This window comes from Anomaloglossus baeobatrachus, chromosome 2, assembly GCF_048569485.1.
Source record: "Anomaloglossus baeobatrachus isolate aAnoBae1 chromosome 2, aAnoBae1.hap1, whole genome shotgun sequence".
NCBI lineage: Eukaryota > Metazoa > Chordata > Amphibia > Anura > Aromobatidae > Anomaloglossus > Anomaloglossus baeobatrachus.
Window position 1 is genome coordinate 505,400,402 of NC_134354.1, and position 21,449 is coordinate 505,421,850.

Consider the following 21,449-nt stretch of genomic DNA (forward strand, 5'->3'; position numbering starts at 1 on the left):
GGAGAATGTGACTATAGTTGGAAGTAAGAAACCATAGGCAAAAGCAGCTGTAAAGGCGATAGAAATAAATTCATTGGAGTTTTGGGCACAAGTGAGCAATGGATAGATTACCTACGCCTTTGGAGGAATGTCCAGGAAGAGCTTTAGCAGCAGTGGTTAGTGCAGCAGCGGCGTGCACTAACCACTGCTGCTAAAGCTCTTCCTGGACATTCCTCCACAGGTGTCCTTTTCCTCACACTCCTGCTCTCTCTCAGCCTACCTTCATCACTCTGACTCTCGTTTCTGCAAAATTGATTTCTCTGACGGTTGTCCATGGAGACCCATGCATGATAGCTTCCCCACATTAAGCAACAACCTTGATAAAGGTATTACAACCAAAACGTTGGTGTTGCTACTGTTGGGTTTTCACATTTTTGCAGTTTGTCAATTAAAACACTTGCATGAAAAACAATTCCTCCTTCTTTTCTTTGAGTGCTTGGGTATTTGCTACTTTATTTTGATTTATTTACCCTACAAGCACCTAGCCTATGGTTGTTTGAGCCAGACTTTACCTTTATACTATTGCTTCTCTTTCCCTGTCTTCTGTTGACGGGGTGTGACTGCTAATGTCATGCTACTAGCTTCCATTGCATAATCCAACTATCAACTAGCATGACATCAGTAGTCACATCCCATTGACAGCAGCCCAGAAGAAGAGATGCTCTGTTGACATGAAGCAACAGAATCGCTAGTAGGAATGGTCCATGGCTGCTCTCAGCTGGGAAGAATCAGCAAGTAATTATCAACAATGTGCCTCTTAATTCTTAGTACCATAATAAAAAAAATTAAAATAGTCCCAAATAACCCCTTTCAGTTATCCCAACAATACTATCTTAAATGATACAAAATGAAACAAAACACTGCACACTATAAATTAGAAATAAATGGATAAAGTACACCAATTCCCTTTAAATCAGTGTTACATCTACTTTTTCATCATTAATGAAAATTCTGAAAACTAATAAACGTGCAGCTGCTGATTCTCATTGCCAAAGATAATGTCCTTTAACCCCAAGCAAGGCAAAGTGCTGTGATGGGAACTTTTTCTCTCTATTTCTTGGCTATTAATTTTCATTATGATTTTCAGACACTGCATGTATCGAGATATTCATCATTATTAAATAGTGAAGTATGTTCATTTTCACTAACTCATTATTCTACATCTAACCTTTCGCTACTTTGTGCAGGATTTAATTCAATCCAAATTAATTGTAGGTTTTTAAAAATGTTATTCTTATTGTTAGATAGCTGTTGGGAAAGTGTGTTACCTGTTAGAATAACATCGACGAGAACATTCTCATTTGTGGGGTTCTTAAAAGAAATGTTGATAGAGGCAAGATTTCCGACATTGGCACTGATGCTTGCTGGTTCCATAGGTTGAGGAATGAGGCCTACTCCCGATACATGAAATGTCCATTCTTCAAGCTGTTAAAACAAGGGTTTAAAATGATATTTTGTGCAAAAATTATACATTATATAAATAATAAAATTGGATACAGTCATGGATGAATCTTTTGGCACCCTTGAAATTGCTCCAGAATATAAAGTATTTTCCCCATGTTTATTTCCTTTGAATGTATTGGAACAACACAATAAAAATAACAGAGAAAAAATACAAACTGGACCTAATTTCTCACAAAACCCCAAAAATGAGCTGGACAAAATTGTTGACACCTTTCCAAAATTTGTTTCAAGCATGTGTTGCTTGTTCAAACTCACCTGTGGCAAGTAACAGGTGTGAGCAATATGAAAATCACACTTGAAACCAGATAAAAAAAGGGAGAAGCTGACTCGGTCTTTTCATACTAAGCATGGAGAATAGAAATAAAACAGAACTGAGGACTTGAGAACCAACATTGTTAAAAAAATATCAACAATCTCAAAGTTACAAGTCAATCTCCAGAGATCTTAATGATCCTTTGACCACTGTGCGCAACATAATTAAGAAGTTTAGAACCCATGGTACCATGGTACTGCAGCTAATCTCCCTGGACGTGGGAAAAATTGATGAAATTTGGCAACACAGGATAGCCTGGATGGTGGATAACCAGCCCCAATCTAGTGTCAGTACAAAATATCCTTCAACATTTGAATGAAATTAAATGCTTAGTCAGGAGACCTAAGAGGACCCCACTGCTGACACAGAGACTTAAAAAAAAGCTAGACTGCAGTTTGCCAAAATGGACATAAGCCAAAATCCTTCTGGAAAAGTGTCTTGTGGACAAATGAGACTAAGATAGAACTTTTTGGTAAAGCACATCATTCCACTGTTTACTGAAAACAGAATTAAGCCTACACAGAATAGAACACAATACCTACAGTTAAATATGTTAGTGTCATACTGACAGGTGTAATGCTTGTGCACGGCAATGCATTATATCAGCAATCAGACTAATAAACGTTAATGTCTCATAGGGGGACTGAGTAAAAAAATATTATACCAGTAAACACGTGTATATTTATGTAAAAAATAAAAGTACACACATTTGGTTCTCAGCATCCAGAACACCCTTATCTATAAATCTGTTATCCCCTTCAGTGAACACTGTAAAAAAAAAAAAATTGGCAAAAAGTAGGCTTTTTCATTAAACCACCAGAAATAAAGTATAATAAAATGTGATCAAAAAGTCAAATATAAATAAACATGGTATCCCTGAAAAGGTCATCTTGTCCTGCAAAAAAGAATCATACTGACTCAAGGAATAGAGCTGAGTTAGCACTTTTACAAAACAGTGAACGACATGAAAAAAAAACAAAAACAATTTCTGAGTTGCTGGTTTTTGTTCATTCTGCCTCAGAAAAATTAGAATTAAAAAGTGATAAAAAAATGCTATGTGCCTGAAAATGACACCAATAAAAGCATCAATTCATCCTGCAAAAAACAAGCTCTCACATGATTTCAAAAAATGAAAAAATTATATCTCTCAACATATGATGCAAAAACTTTTTTAAAGCATTGCTTTAGTGTGTGATAGTAGCCAAACATAAAACCCAATATAAACCTGGTATTGCTGCAAGACCCGAGGAGTTAAACCGTCTTATCACTTATAGAGCATGGTGAATGGTGTTAAAATTAAATAAAATAAATTCTTCGCCTGCTGTTGATTTGTTTATTCTGTGTCCCAAAGTTTATAGTAAAGGCCACTTCACACATAACGAGATCGTGAACGAGATCGTTGCTACGTCACAGTTTCTGTGACGCAACAACGACTTCACTAGCGATATCGTCATGTTTGACATGTACCAACGATCCGCCCCCTGCTGTGAAATTGTTGGTCGATGCTGAACAGCCTGGGACATTTTTGGCTCATTGGAGTCCTGCTGGGCAGGATGGATCTGTATGTTTGACACCTAGCTAACGATTTCGTTAACGACCTAGATGAGTGATTCGAGATCGGAATTGTTACCACAGCTGTTGTGTGACAGGGACCCGACGATTTACAAGATCGTTATACTGGTCGCATGCTCGTTCCTAAAGTCGGTGTGTGTGACACCTCATATACGATTTCACCGACTCAGCAACGATCTGGGAACTGTGACGTAGTAGCGATCTCGTTCACGATCTCGTTATGTGTGACTGGACCTTAAGGCTCAGCTCATATTTTCCTGCACTCTACTCTGTGCGCTTATATAGTGGTTTCCTTGTAAATCTCTGAAATATGTGATAAAAAAAATTTGTTTAAAAGAACTGAGTGTCCTCAGTGGTTGATACCTTTTAATGGCTAACTGAAAAGATGGTAATAATTGCAAGCTTTCGAGACTACTCAGGTCTCTTCATCAGGCATGGCTACCATGCCTGATGAAGAGACCTGAGTAGTCTCGAAAGCTTGCAATTATTACCATCTTTTCAGTTAGCCATTAAAAGGTATCAACCACTGAGGACACTCAGTTCTTTTAAACAAATTTTTTTTATCTCTATTGGCTAACACGGTACAAAGATATATTTTACTTGAAATATGTGATTCAGCCAGAACCCCAGATGGAACATTTACTATAATGAGACATATGGAGATACTGTGGACTCTCTCTGGCCTATAATACAGTAGTGTCCAGATTTTTAAACATTAATTAAAGTACAGTTAGCCACAGTTTTGTGCACTTCTGAAAAGATGGAAACCACTGAACAGAGTGAATGGACCCATTGGGGGTGTGATCTGAATTACATCATTCGCAGATTTAGATGTACCCCCCAAAGTAAGTGCTCAGTCTAGAGCACATGATAAAGGTGATCCATAATGTGATGTAAAATGTTCCCAAGAAAAGCTTCAACTCATTCTACAAAAAAAGCATGCCTCCTTTCAGATCTGTCATCTGCTACTGGTAACCCAAAGGCTCTAGAAAAGAGCAATGGCTTCCCACAAAAAGAAATCCAGAAAAATCTGCACTCCCAAATCCAAATTCTCCCTTCTCTTCTGAGCCCCAGAATGTGCCTAAGCCACATCTAGCATCCACATGTTTCGTATTTATGCAGTGCGGAGAGTCTGATTAATTTACCAGCTGTCTGTCTCCAGAAGTATGAGCTGGGCGCAATCTAAAGGCCGTGTCACACACAGAGATAAATCTGCGGCAGATCTGTGGTTGCAGTGAAATTGTGGACAATTAGTGCCAGGTTTGTGGCTGTGTACAAATGGAACAATATGTCCATGATTTCACTGCAACCACAGATCTGCCAAAGATTTATCTGTGTGTGTGACGGGGCCTTTAGGGTACTACAATGGCAAGTTAACATTTTTCACTCAGGAACATCTATTGTTATTTGTTTTTGGAGAACACCCATGGATTCAAAATAGTCACCATAACTGTAGATAAATTGGTGTTCATTTCCAAGATGGGGACAATTGAGGGGGAATTCTGCTCTTCTAGCACTTAGGGGCTATGTATATACTGTCCGCAAACTATTCTAGAAAAAACCTGTGATCCAAGGGTCAAATAACGCTCCTTCCCACTCTCGCAAGTCTCGCCGTGTGGCTAGACAGTATTGTACAGCCACACATGGGGAATTGCCACACTCAGCAGAAATTGTGTGACACATTTGGTACCATTATTACCCGTGATCCTGTGTTAAAATGTAAAATTTAGGGCTTAAAGAACATTTTTGCGGTAAAAATGTAATTTTTTTTTCTTCACTGCCAATGGTATGAAATTAGGTGACTCTCACAATTCATTAAGGGGTGTATTTTGCAAAATGAGGTCACTTGTAGGGGATATGCTGTTCTACCACCTCAGGTGCTCTGCCAAAGTGACATGGCACCTGCCAACCATAACAAAAAAATGTACAATGGCATTCCTTCTCTTCTGAGAGTTCTACTGTTCCTGAAAAGTACTTCCTGATTATATGTAGGGTACTGGCGTACTTAGGAGAAATCGCACAACTGTCATGATCCAGGCTGGGATTTCCTTGTTTTTCCTTTCCTGGTCTGATCATGTCAAGAGTTAACTTTCCCTGCCTCAATCCTGCTCCCGGCCTGCTACATCTCTGTGCTGTATCCTGTGTGCAGTGCCAGATATATTGCTTGCCTTCGGCATGTGTAGGTGGCTCTGGTGAGTTCATTATCTGTCATGCTACATTTTCCTGACACTACTCTGTTTGTTTACCATCCCCTGACCAGTCCCTGCTCCTTATCTCCCTGTTTGTTTGGATTCCTCAGTATTTGACTTAAGGTACCATCACACTAAGCAACATCACTAGCAACATCGCTGCTGAGGCACAACTTGCTAGCGATGTTGCTGTGTTTGACATCCAGCAACAACCTGGCCCCTGCTGTGAGGTCGTTGGTTGTTGCTGAATGTCCTGGACCATTTTTTAGTTGTTGCTCTCCCGCTGTGAAGCACACATCGCTGTGTGTGACAGCGAGAAAGCAACAACTAAATGTGCAGGAAGCCGGCTTCTGCGGACGCTGGTAACCAATGTAAATATCGGGTAACCAAGAAGCCCTTTCCTTGGTTATCCGATATTTACCTTCGTTACCAGCGTCCGCCGCTCTCACGCTGTCAGTGCCAGCTCCCTGCTCCCTGCACACATAGCCAAACTACACATCGGGTAATTAACTCGATGTGTACTCTGGCCAGGAGTGCAGGGAGCCAGTTACCAAGCGCAGCATCGCTTACACGCGTCACTGCTGGCTGGGGGCTGGTCACTGGTTGCTGGTGAGTTCTGCCTGTTTGACAGCTCACCAGCAACCCGTGTAGCGACGCCCCAGCGATCCCTGCCAGGTCAGGTTGCTGGTGGGATCGCTGGAGCGTCGCTTAGTGTGACATCTCACCAGCGACCTCCAAGCAACTTACCAGCGATCCCTATCAGGTTGTATCGTTGTTGGGATCGCTGGTAAGTTGTTTAGTGTGACTGGGCCTTTACGCTTGTTCCTGACCAGATTCAGTCTCTCCCCTCTGACATATCTGCTTCTGATCGGCTACTGACCTTTGCTGACTTGCGTTTTGTATTTCCCCTTTGTACTTTGATTATCTCTGGCACCATCCCGACTGTCTGACTATTCGACTGCCACGTAGTGGTTACTTCACTGTACCTTTACTGGTCTGCTTCAGTGCAGGATTACGGTATTCTGCTTATTCTCCACTCTGCTGCCATCTAGTGGAGTTTGTGTTACACTACATGAACTACAAGTACTATAGCGTGACAACAACAAACTCTGTGGTCCATTTATTTTCCCATTAGCCATTATAAAAATTAAAAACTTGGGGTTAAAACATTTTAGTTGTAAAAATGTAAATTTTCTTTTTCACCACCCAATGATATAAAATTCTGTGAAGCACATGTGTTGTCCACATGCCCCCTGAACTGCTATATGAATTCATTGAGGGGTGTAGTTTGTAAAATGGGGTAACTTATGGGGGATCTGATTTTCTGCACTTAAATGACTCTGCCAATGTGACATGGCACCCTCAAACCATTCCAGCAAAATCTGCACTGCAATATGGTGTATCTTTCCTCTGAGCATTGCACTGTGCCTCAAAAGTAGTTTTCAACCACATATGGGGTATTAGTGAACTGAGGAAAACTTGTGTACTTGTGTAAAAAATATTGTACAATAAATTTTCTCCTATTACCCATTTGAAAAGTAAAAACGTGGGGCCAAAGCAACATTGTATTGGAAAAATGTTATACATTTCTATGAATTGCTTGAGTCAAAAACCTGCTCAATACACCTATAGAAAGTTTCCTTGAGACATGTAGTTTGCCAAATATGGTCACTTATGTGGATTTCTGCTGTTTTGGTATGTCAGGTGCTCTCCAAATGTGACGTAGTGTCTGCAATCTATTCCAGCCAAAATGGAGCTCCAAAATTTAAATAATGTTCTTTACCTTCTGAACCCTGTCATGAGTCCAAAGAGTAGCTTTCGCCCACATATGAGGTATTCCTGTATGCAGGAGAAATTGCACAACAAATTGTATAGTCCACTTTATCCTGTTACCCTAAAAATTTGGAGCAAAAGCAAAATGTTTGTGTAAAGAATGTTTTGTTTTTATTTATTTTTACGGCTCAAGCTTCTACAATTCTGTGAAACATCTGTGGATTCAAGGTGCTCACCACACTTCTAACTACATTCCTGGAGGGATGTGCTTTCTAAAATGAGGTCACTTGTGAGGGATTTCCAGATGTGTCTATTTTAGCCAATTTTGCTTTCCAAAAACCCCAGCAGTAGTTTTCCACCACATATGGGGTATCTGTATACTCAGATGAAATTACATACATTTCTATTTTTACTTTTGTGAAAATTAAAAATTTGGGGCAAAAGCAACATGTTTGTGGGAAAAATGCATCACACATTTAATTATTTCCTTGAGAGGTTTAGTTTCCAAAATGAGGTCACTGATGTTTTTTTTTTACTGTTTAGGCATATCAGGGCCTCGGCAAATGCGACATGGCGTCCGCTATCTATTTCAGTCAAATTTACATTCCAAAAGTTAAATAGCACTCCTTCCCTTCCAAGCCTGGCCATGTGGCCAAAAAGTAGTTCTCAACTACATATGAGGTATCGGGGTACTCAGGAGAAATTTCACAACAAATATTATGGTCAGGGTGCACGAGAAAAAGCATAACTTTTTGCTAAATAAAGATATTTAGAAAACAAATGTATGATAAAATTTGTATTATTTATTTTATATACTTATTTTATAACAATTCTGAGAGAACCACTGGAAGGGGTCCATCACTTTAATTAAAAAACAGATCAAAGTAGATAACTGGCTCACATTCAGATCTGATGCCAAATATCATGTCACGTCTACTTTGAAAATCAGACATTTAGAAAATCCACAAGTGCTAAGGTTCTCAACTGCCCAAACAGATCTTGTGTTGTGTAAATGCAATGGCCACCAGGTTGTGTGTGCAAAGTAGCTTCAAACCCAGTTGACCAAGCTTGGGAGACAAACCAAACAAGCAACTTCAAAACCAGAGTGTTAGAGACAAGAGCAAAATTATATCAAAATTCCTATTTAGGGAAAGCGGGATGTGCTATTCAGAATGTGAAGAGGAAGAAAAGTTCTTAACAAGATAAATGAGGAATGAGGAAAAAGAAAAGAAATTGAAAGTGTATAAAAATCCATCCCCAGTAATAGTAACAAATTGTGGGTTGTTTTTGTTCTTGGATAATGTGTAACGCTTTTCCCTAAAGCTGGCCCCACACATTAGATAGCTGTCACACAAAAGTTCAGCTGGCAGCTATCTCTCCCAACTCCTCGATAAACAGGAAGACTTGGCTCAATTGAGCATTTCTTTGTTGTCTGTAAGAGAGCCTGCCAGAATCATCTGGTTGCTAGTGATGAGCGAGAACTAAAATCGGTCGGACGCTCGGACCGGCTCAATTCTAGTAATTAGCATAATGGAAGTCAATGGGCAACTCATGCATTTTTCCAGACGAGCCTAACAGAAGGGCTTGGGGGTGGGGGGCAGAAAAACTTCTGAAATAGATGGCAACAGCATAGGGAAAATGCCTGGACTCCCAGGTCACTGCTGGGAACTAAATAAATAAATAAATAATTTAAAAAAATGATGTAGGGTCTCTCACATTTTTGATAACCAGCCAAGGTAAAGGAGACATCTGGGATATCTTCTTGGGAAGGTCCATGGTTACTTGGCCTTTCCCAGCCTAAAAATACCATTATGCAGCTGTCTGAGAATTGTCACATCACATTAGGTAATTCTGGTACTTTACCCAGCTCTTCCTAATTACCCTGTTAACATTTTTTGGGATTGATGTCAACTGTATAATGTCAACTGGCATCAAGGGGTTAGTAATAAAGAGGTGTCTATTATAAAAAAAAAGTATGGAAAACAGCGGAAAAAATGAATTCCAACTACCTAATTCTCATGTCCTCCATCATATTATTATTATTATTATTATTATTATTATTATTATTATTAGTATCATTATTGCAACACCATTTATTCCATACCGCTTTACATGTGAAAAGAGGTATACATAATAGGGACAAGTACAATAATCATAAACAATACAAGGCACAGACAGGTACAGTAGGAGAGCAGGCCCTGCTTGTGAGTGCTCACAGTCTACACGAAATGGGTGAGGATACAGTAAGTGAGGGTAGAGATGGTCATGCGGTGCTATAGTGGACTGAGAGTTACTGCAGGTTGTAGGCTTGTCAGAAGAGCTGGGTCTTCGGGCTACTTTTGAAGCTTTCCAAGGTAGGCGAAAGTCTGATATGTTGAGGCAGTGAGTTTCAGAGTATGGAGGATGCATGGGAAAAATCTTGAATGCGATTATGGGAAGAGACGATATGAGGGGAGTACATAAGGAGATCTTGCGAGGATCGGAAGTAACATGCAGGTAAGTACCGGGAGACTAGGTCACAAATGTATGGAGGAGAAAGGTTGTGGATGGCTTTGCATGTCATGGTTAGGGTTTTGAACTGGAGTAGTTAGGCGATGGGAAGTCAGTGAAGGGATTGGCAAAGAGGAGAGGTTGGGGAGTAGTGGGGGAACAGGAGAATTAGTCAGGCAGCATAACTTAGAATAGACTGTAGGGGTGAGAGAGTGTTAGAAGAGAGGCCACAGAGCAGGGGGTTACAATAGTCCAGGTGGGAGATAATGAGGGGATGCACTAGTGTTTTTGCAGCTTCTTGGTTAAGGAATGTACAAATCCGGGAAATATATTTGAGTTGGCAGGAGGTGTAGAAGGCTTGGATTTGTGGGTTGAATGAGAGTGCAGAGTCGAGGGTTACCCACCAGGCAGTGAATGCGTGGGACTGGGGAGAGTGAGCAGCTATCGACTTTAATGAATAAGTCTGTTTCTGAGGAGGAGGAAAGATAATGAATTCTGTTTTGTCCATGTTAAGTTTTAGAAATCAAACAGAGAAAAAGGATGAAATAGCAGACAGACATTGTGGGATAGATCTGCATATCATCAGTATAGAGTTCATACTGAAAACCATGGGCCTCTATGAGCTGTCCCAGACTAAAGTTATAGATGGAAGACAGTAGTGGGCCAACCTTGGGGGACACCGACAGATAGTGGGAGAGAGGTGGAGGGTGTGTGAAAGTGGGAGATGCTGAAAGTTCGGTCGGTTAGGTATGAGAAGATCCAAGATAGGGCCATGGTTGTGATGCCCAGAAATGAGAGAATCTGTAGTAGAAGGGAATGGTCCACTGTGTCAAAGATCGAGGACAGGTCCAGCAGGAGGCGTACAGAGTAGCATCGCTTGGCTTTGGTGGTTAGTAGGTCATTAGGGCCATTAGTTAAGGTAGGTTCATTGGAATGATGTAGTCAGAAGCCAGATTGCAGCCGGTGAAAGAGGGTGTATGTGGAGAGGTGGGAGGATAGTTCAAGATGGACATGCTGTTCCAGTAGTCTTGAGGCATAGAAGAGAAGTGATATGGGGTGATAGCTCGACACACAGAAAGGATCAAGGGAGGGCTTTTTTGAAGATGGGTGTGATCGAGGCATGTTTAAAGCATGACATGAATAAACCAGTTGAAGAGATGGGTTAGGGTGGGGCGGAAAAACATTGATAAAGGCTAAATAAATCCTAAATTATGAATATATAAAGTTTTTATTGTGCGCAGCACGAACAGGATTACACAGACAATGATAATTAAAATCAACACACAAGACAGAACAGGGCAGTGTGAATGAATACAGGGCTTTTTATATTACTATTGCAGATGAAAAAGCAACAAATAGATGGAGAATGATACAGATTCATGCAGCATAACATGGCACAGAACTAAATATTACTGAATTAATTGGCATTACATAGTAATAATAATAAAATAGAATTACATAACAATCAATATTAAATGTATTGCCTCCAGTACAAAATTAATATATCAATTTTCCTGGTATCAATTCCCACTATGCCACCAGGGAGTTTGAAAAAATGCAGTAAAACTAGTAATCTCTGCCCATGAAAAACTAAATGCAACCGGCAAGGTAAACCGGAATCAACTCGATGCTCCCATGACCAAACACACCGCCCCACACCTCGATGCGCATTTTGCAACAGCTTTGTCGGGAGGTCACCTCCCAACAAAGCTGTTGTGAAACGCCCGTCGAGGTGCGGGCGGTGTGTTTGGTCAGGGCACTAACTGGTGGGTATCTCCCCCCATGTGCCATGTTATGCTGCAGGAATCTGTATCATTCTCCAGCTATTTGTTGCAGGCTATTATCTCTGGTAACTGGTTTTGTATGAAAGATTGTAACCCTGTAATGACCAGCAATACTGGGTATTTCCATGTACATGTTTCTTTCAGAGCTCCCATGTGCTTTTTCATTTGCAATAGTAATACAAAAAGCCCTGTATTCTTTCACATTACCCTGTTCTGTCTTGTGTGTTGATTTTAATTATCATTGTCTGTGTAATCCAGTTCGTGCTGCGCACAATAAAAACTTTATGTATTCATAATCTATGGTTTATTTAGCCTTTATCAATGTTTCATAATTGTTATGAACAGAGTCAGTTTCTAAAGAGTAATTTATGGTATGGTGACTTTGGTCAAGGATAGTATTGAGTATGCATACTATGGATCAACGTATTCTTGTACACTTAGGGTGGGGATGAAGACTGCGGTGAGATTGGGGATGAACTGGGATAGGAAAGGGTCAAGTAGACAGGTGCTGACATGTGATCTTGAAAGTAGAGAGGAAAGATGATCTTCTGTAATAATGGGGAAGCTGGATTTGGAAGAAGAGGGCGAAGTAGTTATGAGGAGGGGCTGTGGGGATTGTGGGCCAAAGCTTGAAGAAAGAAGCAAAGTCTTCCGCTGAGATGAGAAGAGAGGAAGGAGGATCTGGGGTATGGAGGAGAGAGTTGAAAGTGTTGAATAGCTCTTTAGAGTTGTGAGACAGGGAGGAAATGAGAGATGAGAAGTAGGTTTGTTTTGCGACAGTGAGTGTGGGTTTGAAAGTGGTGGACTGTTTGTATATGATGAAGTGCTTGGTGGAATGAGATCTCTTCCATCTCCGCTCATTAATCCTGGATGCCCATTTCAGTTCTTTAGTCTTGCTTCTGTGTCAAGGTTGCCTGGTGATCGTGCAGGTTTTGGTAAGCGTGAGAGTGTGTCCAATTCAAGAGATGCAGAGGTTATGGTATTATATAAAGTCGCAGCAGCATCTGCATCACATAAGGAACCTATGTCTGCAAGAGAGATAAAGGCCTGAGAAAGTTAGTGTAAAGCAAGATGTTTGAGAATTCTGACAGGGTGTGTATATTTGTGGAGTAGGGTTTGTGTTCTTGGAGTAGAGAGGGAAAAGAATTTAAGTAGGTTGTGATCATACAGGGGAAGAGGTAAGTTTATATATAAACTTACCTCTTCCCCTGTATGATCACAACCTACTTAAATAAATATAAAATATAATATATATACTAGCTGTTCCCAGCCATCTAACGCTCGACACGGCCATTTCTATGTAATTAACGCTGCTGGTGATTAATCAAACTAAAGTTAATAATGACGACATTCAGTATCGTTAAAGTGGTTAAATTACGTGTAAAGGAAGTTGATCATTGTCAACTGGCAATGAAAACGTGACCTGAAAAATGCTGGGGGTTGCAATTTAACTCCTTAACGTCCTAGCAGTCATAACGTTACTGTCCGCGGTCTGCTGGCAGCAGCATGCCGCGATCGGCGCACATCTCAGCTGATTTTCACAGCTGAGATGTGTGCCTGCTAGGCACGAGCAGAATCGTTATCTGCTCGTGCCGTTTAACCCCTGAAATGGCGCTGTCAATATGTGACAGCGCCATTATAAACGCGATTGCGGTAAAGTCTTACTTGCCGCCCGATACCGGAAGTCACGTGACATGATCACGTGACTTCCGGTAGTTGTCATGGTAGCACAGGGTCATGTGACGACTCCTGTGCTAGACATGAACTACTTTCACTTTCGCTTTCCACGGAGGCCAGGGAAGCAGGAAGTGCACGTATCTGCTGTTTACAGCTGTGTAGCTGTGATCAGCAGATAGTGCAGAGCGATCGGATTTCTGATCGCAATAGGCCCCTAGGGGGACTAGTAAAATAAAAGAAAAAAAAGTAAAAAAAAAGTTTTAATAAATTAAAAAAAGAACAAAAAAAACATAAAAGTTCAAATCACCCCTCTTTCGCCCCATTGAAAATCAAAGGGTTAAAAAAAAAATATACACACATTTGGTATCGCCACGTTCAGAAACGCCCGATCTATCAAAATATAAAATCATTTAATCTGATCAGTAAACGGCGTAGCGGTAAAAAAAATTCCAAACGCCAAAATGACGTTTTTTTGTCGCCACAACTTTTGCGCAAAATGCAATGACAGGCGATCAAAACGTAGCATCTGCGCAAAAATGGTACAGTTAAAAACGTCAGCTCGAATCGCAAAAAATAAGCTGTCACTGAGCCATAGATCCCAAAAAATGAGAACGCTACGGGTCACGGAATATGGCGTAATACGTGCGCCGCTTTTTTCAGACAAACTTCCAAATTTTTTTTAACCCCTTATATAAAAGTAAACCTATAAATGTTTGGTGTCTACGAACTCGCACTGACCTGAGGCATCACACCCACACATCAGTTTTACCATATAGTGAACACAGTGAACAAAATATCTCAAAAACAATAGTGCTATCACACTTTTTTTGCAATTTTTCTGCATTTGGAATTTTTTTGCCGTTTTCCAGTACACTATATGGTAAAACCTATGATTTCATTGAAAAGTACAGCTCAAAAAATGAGCCCTCACATGACCATATTGACTGAAAAATAAAAAAAGGTACGTCTCTCAGAAAAAGAATGGCAAAAAAAACCCCGGAAAGCGGAAAATCGGTTGGTCATGAAGGGGTTAACATTGAGCGGCTTTTGTCTGTCATTGGCTGAATCGGCTCATTTTGATGTGTGTGAGTGTGCAATTCCCAGCATTTTTCACGCCACGTTTTCATTGCCAGTCAACAATTATTAACTTCCTTTCCACGTAATTCAACCACTTCAACGCTACTGAATGCTGTCATCATTAACTTTAGTTTAATCACAAGCAGTGTTAATTACATAGGAATGGGCGTGCCGAGTGTTAGCTGGCTGGGAGTAGCTAATATATATATATATATATATATATATATATATATGCTTACTGATCACACATGGACCTGGCTGCAGAACATCAACGAAAACGTGACGTGGAAAATGCTGGGAGTTGCAATTTAGCATTATGTGGCCTTTGTCTGTCATTGGCTGAATCAGCTCAGCTTGAGATGTTTGACTGTGGAATGCACACAACAGGATTTGTGTTAATCAGCTCAGCTTGAGATATGTGAGTGTGCAATGTGCACAACAGAATTTGTGTCTGTGCTTACAGGACCTGTGATGATGTCACATGGAGGGGAGGAGTCAGGGGTCACATGATCAGCTCCTCAGTGTATACAGGACTCTGCTGTGCTAGTTACAGGATTTGTCTCTATGTTTACAGGACCTGTGATGATGTCACATGGAGGGAGGAGTCAGGGGTCACATGATCAGCTCCTCAGTGTATGCAGGACTCTTCTGTGTTGGTTTTCATGGTGTTGGATGAGGTGAAGTTTATGTGTGGGGTCAGGAGGGATTTAGAGTGTGTATGTAGCAGAGCTTTGTGTGTAATTTGCGGGTGGTTGAGCCGTGTGGGTAATGTGAAGGGGCGGAGCCGCGTATGGTAATGTGGGGGGGGCAGAGCCACATGTGTAATGTGCGGTGGGTGTAGCGCACGTATAGTAATGTGCGGGGGCGGAGCCGCATTTGTAATTTGTGGGGGGCGGAGCCGTGTGTGGTAATGGGGGGGGTGGAGCCGTGTGTGTAATGTGCGGGGGTGGAGCCGCATGTGGTAATGTGTGGGAGGCGAAGCTGCGTGTGGTAATGGGAGGGGGGGCGGAGCTTCGTGTGGTAATGTGCAGGGAGTAGAGCTGCATGTGTAAAATGCGGAGGTGGAGCCGTATGTGGTAATGTGCAAGAGGGGCGGAGCCACATGTGTAATGTGCAGGGGGTGGAGATGCGTGTGTTAATAAGCGGGGGCGGATCCACATGTGGTAATGTGTGGGGGGCGGGATTAGTGAGTAACCACGAGTAATCGCAATGGCTCATATATATATATATATATATATATATATATATATATATATATACACAGGTAAAGGTGCTGCCAGTACGGTTTGAATTCAGGTTAGTACCAGCGTGGGAAACCAGCAAGGGAACCCCTGTTTCATTTTGGTTTTTTTCTATTGTACAATGCATATAACAGGGAGTGATGCTCTGTTTGCTGGATTTGGACCCCAGCTCCTGGCTGCTTCATTAGCCTCCTTTTTGTTTACCAGCTGATCTTGTAGGTTTTTAAAACCCAGAGAAGATGCAGTGTTGTGTGGGACCCAGCAAGGGAGGATGCCGCCGTGAAGGGGCGCTGGGCTGGTATTGCAATGGCCATTATAATATTCTAAATACCTCCATTTATGTAGAAGGTAGAATTTATTTTGGTTTTTCACAGTGTGCGGCTGGAATTTTCTCTCATATAAATATATACAGTTAGGTCCATATATATTTGGACAGAGACAAAATCTTTCAAATGTTTGTTCTGTACATTACCACATTGGATTTTGAACAAAACAATTCAGATTCAGTTGAATCAGTCTAAGTTCAGACTTTCAGCTTTAATTCAGTTGAACAAAATGACTGCATAAGTATGTGAGGAACTAAAGCATTTTTTAAACTAAATTGCTTCATATTATGGGCTCAAAGGTAATTGGACGAATTAAATATCTGAAAATAAAATCTTAATTTCTAATACTTGGTTGAAAAACCTTTGTACTCATAGACATCACCAAACGCTGTGTTTTCCCCTTTTCAGTGCTCTACCGGCCTTCACTGCAGCGGATTTCAGTTGCTGTTTGTGTACCGCCCTGAGAGGGGCCCGGCCTGTTTCTACGCTTGCTCGGGCCGAGCCGCTCGAGGTCCGGGCTTGGGTTGTCGGTGGCACGAGCGCCTCCGGACTAGGGGCCACGTCACTCTGTTAAGGGGAGAGGCAGTGGAGTGGTGGTGGTGATGGGACAAGGCGCGCAGCCGGGGAGAGCCACGCTGTCGTCCAACGGGTCGTGACGCCACCCACGGGTCGTGGCAACGGGATGCACCACCGTTGCGGTTGGAGTGAAGGCAGGCTCGTCCGGGATCGGTGTTGCGGCAGCAGCCTAGATGTTAGCCCCTCCGTGGGTAGGGGCGGTGCGTCCCAGGGCCCCGGTGGTGGGGACTGGAGCGCTGATGTTGTTGTCGGGGTGCCGTGGTGTAGTGTCATGCCCGGATGGCACTGGTGTACTCACGATTGATTCACACTCAGAGTCACTGGTAAACCAAAGTTCGGATGTGGTCGGTTCCCGCGGCCGGCTGCTGATGTCCCCTGTGGGGTTGATGGTGGCCCCTTTTCCCGTGCACCTCTGGTTGTAGTGTTTCGGCTCCCCCTGCCTGAGCAGTGGTAGCCCGCTCCCCGGAGTTGAGCTGCCAGAGGAGCCCGCAGACACTGGCCCGTTGGGTGTTTGGCCCTTGGCGGTGGCGCTCACCCGGTCTCAGTGGGCTTTTGCCTTCTTTCAGGACTTTGGGTGTGGATGAACCCATGAGGTCCAGCCAGCAATCAGTAAATTTGCCTATACTCAGTGGCTTCTAAGCTAGGACGGGGTCTGAGTACCCGGTTTCTGGTGCTCTGGTAAACGGTTGACTCCCCGGATCGGGACCGGCGGGCTCCAATCCAGGCCCGGTCCGTACGGTTCTGCCGGTTGCTGTACCAGTACTCCTTCAGACGGCTACTTCTGTCTGCCTGCCTGACGTTTCCAAGGGGGCCCAGGCTCCTACCCGGGTCCCTGACAGCTGCTCCACTACCACTCACTGTCACTGTCCAAACTCCTCTCTAAACTGCTTGAACTTCCTGCCTCAGGACAGTAGTCTCCTTGGTGGGCATGTCTTTCCGCCTGACTCTGCCCACCTGGTGTGCTCTACTGGCCCTGAGGGAGGCATCAGGTCTCCCTTTCGGGTGACATGTGTGTGACCTCACAGGGGGAGGGCGGGGTGTGTATGTGGTAGATATAATTACCTGTGACCCCTGGGGTCCAGGGCATCACATTTGTTTTTGGGCTTTTCTGTCTGAAGTTTTAGTCTTTAACAAGTGAAATGCATGCCCTATTGGGTTGAGATCAGGTGACCTACTCGGCCAATCAAGAATATTCCATCTCTTTGCTTTAATAAACTTCTGGGTTGCTTTGGCTTTATGTTTTCGGTCATTGACGATCTGTATTATGAAACGGCGTCCAATCAGTTTGGCTGCATTTGGCTGGTTTTGAGCACACAGTATGTCTCTGAAAACCCCAGAATTCATCCGGCTGCTTCTGTCCTGTGTCACATCATCAGTAAACACTAGGGACCGAGTATCACAGGCAGCCATGCATGTCCGACCATCACACCGCCTCCACCGTGTTTTACAGTTGATGTGGTGTGCTTTGGATCATGAGATATACCATGCATTTGCCATACTTTTTTCTTTCCATCATTCTGGTAGAGGTTGATCTTGGTTTCATCTGTCCAAAGAATATTCTTCCAGAACTGTGCTGGTTTTTTAAGATTTTTTTTTTAGCAAAGTCCAATCTAGTCTTCTTATTCTTGAGGCTTATGAGTGGCTTGCACCGTGCAGTGGCTCCTCTGAATTTTCTTTCATGCGGTCTTCTCTTTAAGGTAGATTTGGATATTAATGTGCCTATATCCTGGAGAGTGTTGTTCACTTGGTTGAATGTTGTGAAGGGGTTTTTCTTCACCGTGGTAATAATTCTGCCATCATCCACCACTGTTGCCTTCCATGCATGTCCAGGTCTTTTTGCATTGTCAGGTCACCAGTGCTTTCTTTCTTTCTCATGATGTACCAAACCGTAGATGTAGCCACTCCTAATATTGTAGCAATTTCTCGGATGTTTTATCTCTGTTTTCGCAAATGAAAGATGGCTTGTTTCTCCTGCATATATATGGACCTATCTATCTATCTATCTATCTATCTATCTATCTATCTATGTATCTATCTATCTATCTATCTATCTATATATCTATCTATATTATTCATATATACTGTAGTATATACACAGTATGTTATAGTATAACAAGGAACACTCGGGAAGCCATTGTGCAAATTAGGTGGTAGGTCAATTCCACCAAAATTAGCAGGCTCAGATGAGATTTATACAATTCAGAATAAAACAGCTAATCACAGAAAAACAGGTAACAGATGGATATGATATCATGAAACACATATCAAAAAGTCATTCAATACCCCTGTATCGCACCACCTGTATTAATAAACTCCAAACCACACGTTCTCAAATTGTGTATAGAACGTACACGGAGTATCATATTCATAAAATGTAAACTTTATTAGTAGAAAAAAATAACAAAAATATATAAAAAGATTTTTTAGATCATAAAAATTATATAGATGGTATATATGGAGGGCTCCAAAATTAGTGTACCCTCAGACTGTAATATATGATGGATTTAAGAGATTATGTTCATGTAGTTTTGATGTACATTATATCACAAAAATAAATACATCACTCAGATTTTTGGAAATATTTTAATATATCTTTTCATGAGACAGCACTGAAGATATAACACTTTGATATAATGTAAATTAGTCACTGTACAGCTTCAATAACAGTGTAAATTTGGTGTACGCTCTAAATAACTCAACACGCAGCCATTACTGTTTAAATTGTTGGCAACAAAAGTGAGTACACCCCTACGTGAAAATGGCCAAATTGTACCCAAAGTGTCATTTTTTGTGTGGACATCATTATTTTCAAGCACTGCCTTAAATCTGTTGGGCAATGAGTTAACTAGAGGTTCAGAGGTTGCGACTGGAATCCTCTTACACTTCTCCATGACATCACGGAGCTGTTGAATGTTAGTGACTGTATGCTCTTCCACCTTTAGTTTGAAGATACCCCGCAGATGCTCAATATAGTTTAAGTCTGGAGAATTGTGTGGCCTGTCCAGCACCTTTACCCTTATTTTCTTTAGGTATGAGGTATGTTTGGGGTTGTTATCATGTTGGAATATGAAAGCAGGGGATCAAGCTTGATTTCAGTATGTCACAGTACATTGTGGCCTTCATTGTTCCCTCAATGAACTGTAGCTCCCCACAGCCGGCAGCACTCATGCAGCCCCAAACCATGACACTCTCACCGCCATACTTGACTGTAGGCAAGACAGACGTGTCTTTCTACTCCTCACCTGGTTGCTACCATGTACACTTGACACCATCTGAACCAACTAAGTGTATTTTGGTCTCATCAGATCAGAATACATAGTTCCAGTAATCCATGTCCTTAGTCTGTTTGACTTCAACAAACTATTATGTTCTTTCTTGTGCATCATCTTTAGAAGAGGCTTCCCTCTAAAACTACTGCCATGCAGACCAATGATGCAGTGTGTGGCATATGGTCTGAGTACTGACAGACTGACCCCCACATCTTTAACCACTGCAGCAATGCTGGCAGCACTTATACATCTATTTTGAATAGAGAACATGAGGATATGACATCTTTGGTCATCTATTGCAAGGCCTGTTCTGCGTGGAACCTGCCTTGTTAAACTACTGTATGGTCTTGGCCACCGTGGTGCAGCTCAATTTTAGGTGCTAGCAATCTACTTATAGCCTAGGCCAGTGATGGCGAACCTGTGGCACTCCAGCTGTTGCAAAACTACAATTCCCATCATGCCTGGCTATTCAAAGCAAAAGCTTTGGCTGTGAAGACATGATGGGAATTGTAGTTTTGCAACAGCTGGAGCGCCACATGTTCGCCATCGCTGGCCTAGGCCATCTTTATGTAAAGCAACAATTCTTTTTTTCAAATCCTCAGAGAATTAGGTGCCAAGTTGAACTTAGAGTGCCCAGTATGAGAAGGTGTGTGAAGGATAAACCTAAATTTAATACACCGCTTCCCCATTCACACCTAAGACCTTTTAATACTAATGAGTCATATGACACCAGGGAGGGGAAAAGGCTAATTGGACACAATTTCCTTTGTTGTCAGCGGTTTAGCCATTAATGGCTGTGTACTAAATTCTTAAGGTTCAGTCACACTAAGCAACTTACCAGCGATCCCAACAACGATAGGGATCGCTGGTAAGTTGCTAGGAGGTTGCTGGTGAGATGTCACACTGCGACGCTCCAGCGATCCCACCAGCAACCTGACCTGGCAGGGATCGCTGGAGCGTCACTACACGAGTTGCTGGTGAGCTCACCAGCAACCAGTGACCAGCCCCCAGCGCCGCGTGGAAGATGCTGCGCTTGGTAACTAAGGTAAATACTGAGCGCTGGCTCCCTGCTCTCCTAGTTACAGCACACATCGGGTTAATTACCCGATGTGTGCTGCAGCTACATGTGCACAGAGCAGGGAGCAGCGCACACCGCTTAGCGCTGGCTCCTTGCTCTCCTACTTACAGCACACATTGGGTTAATTACCCGATGTGTACTGCAGCTAAATGTGCACAGAGCAGGGAGCAGCGCACAATGCTTAGCGCTGGCTCCCTGCTCTCCTAGCTACAGCACACATCGGGTTAATTAACCCGATGTGTCCTGCAGCTACATGTGCAGGAGCAGGAGCCGGCACTGACAGTGAGAGCGGCGGAGGCTGATAACAAAGGTAAATATCGGGTAACCAAGGACAGGGCTTCTTGGTTACCCGATGTTTACTGTGGTTACCAGCCTCTGCAGAAGCCGGCTCCTGCTGGCTGCACATTTAGTTGTTGCTGTCTCGCTGTCACACACAGCGATCTGTGCTTCACAGCGGGACAGCAACAACTAAAAAATGGCCCAGGACATTCAGCAACAACCAACGACCTCACAGTAGGGGCCAGGTTGTTGCTGGATGTCACACACAGCATCATCGCTAGCAATGTCACAAAAGTTGTTCG

The 21,449-nt window shown here is 42.5% G+C and overlaps 1 protein-coding gene across 1 annotated transcript in view; it reads right to left on the reverse strand.

Annotated features, from left to right (window-relative positions):
- Positions 1–21,449, reverse strand: part of CFAP47 (cilia and flagella associated protein 47) — a 1,094,449-nt gene that overhangs the window by 203,936 nt on the left and 869,064 nt on the right. The window contains 1 exon segment of the mRNA XM_075333814.1: positions 1,308–1,464. Coding sequence (XP_075189929.1) covers positions 1,308–1,464 — 157 coding nt within the window.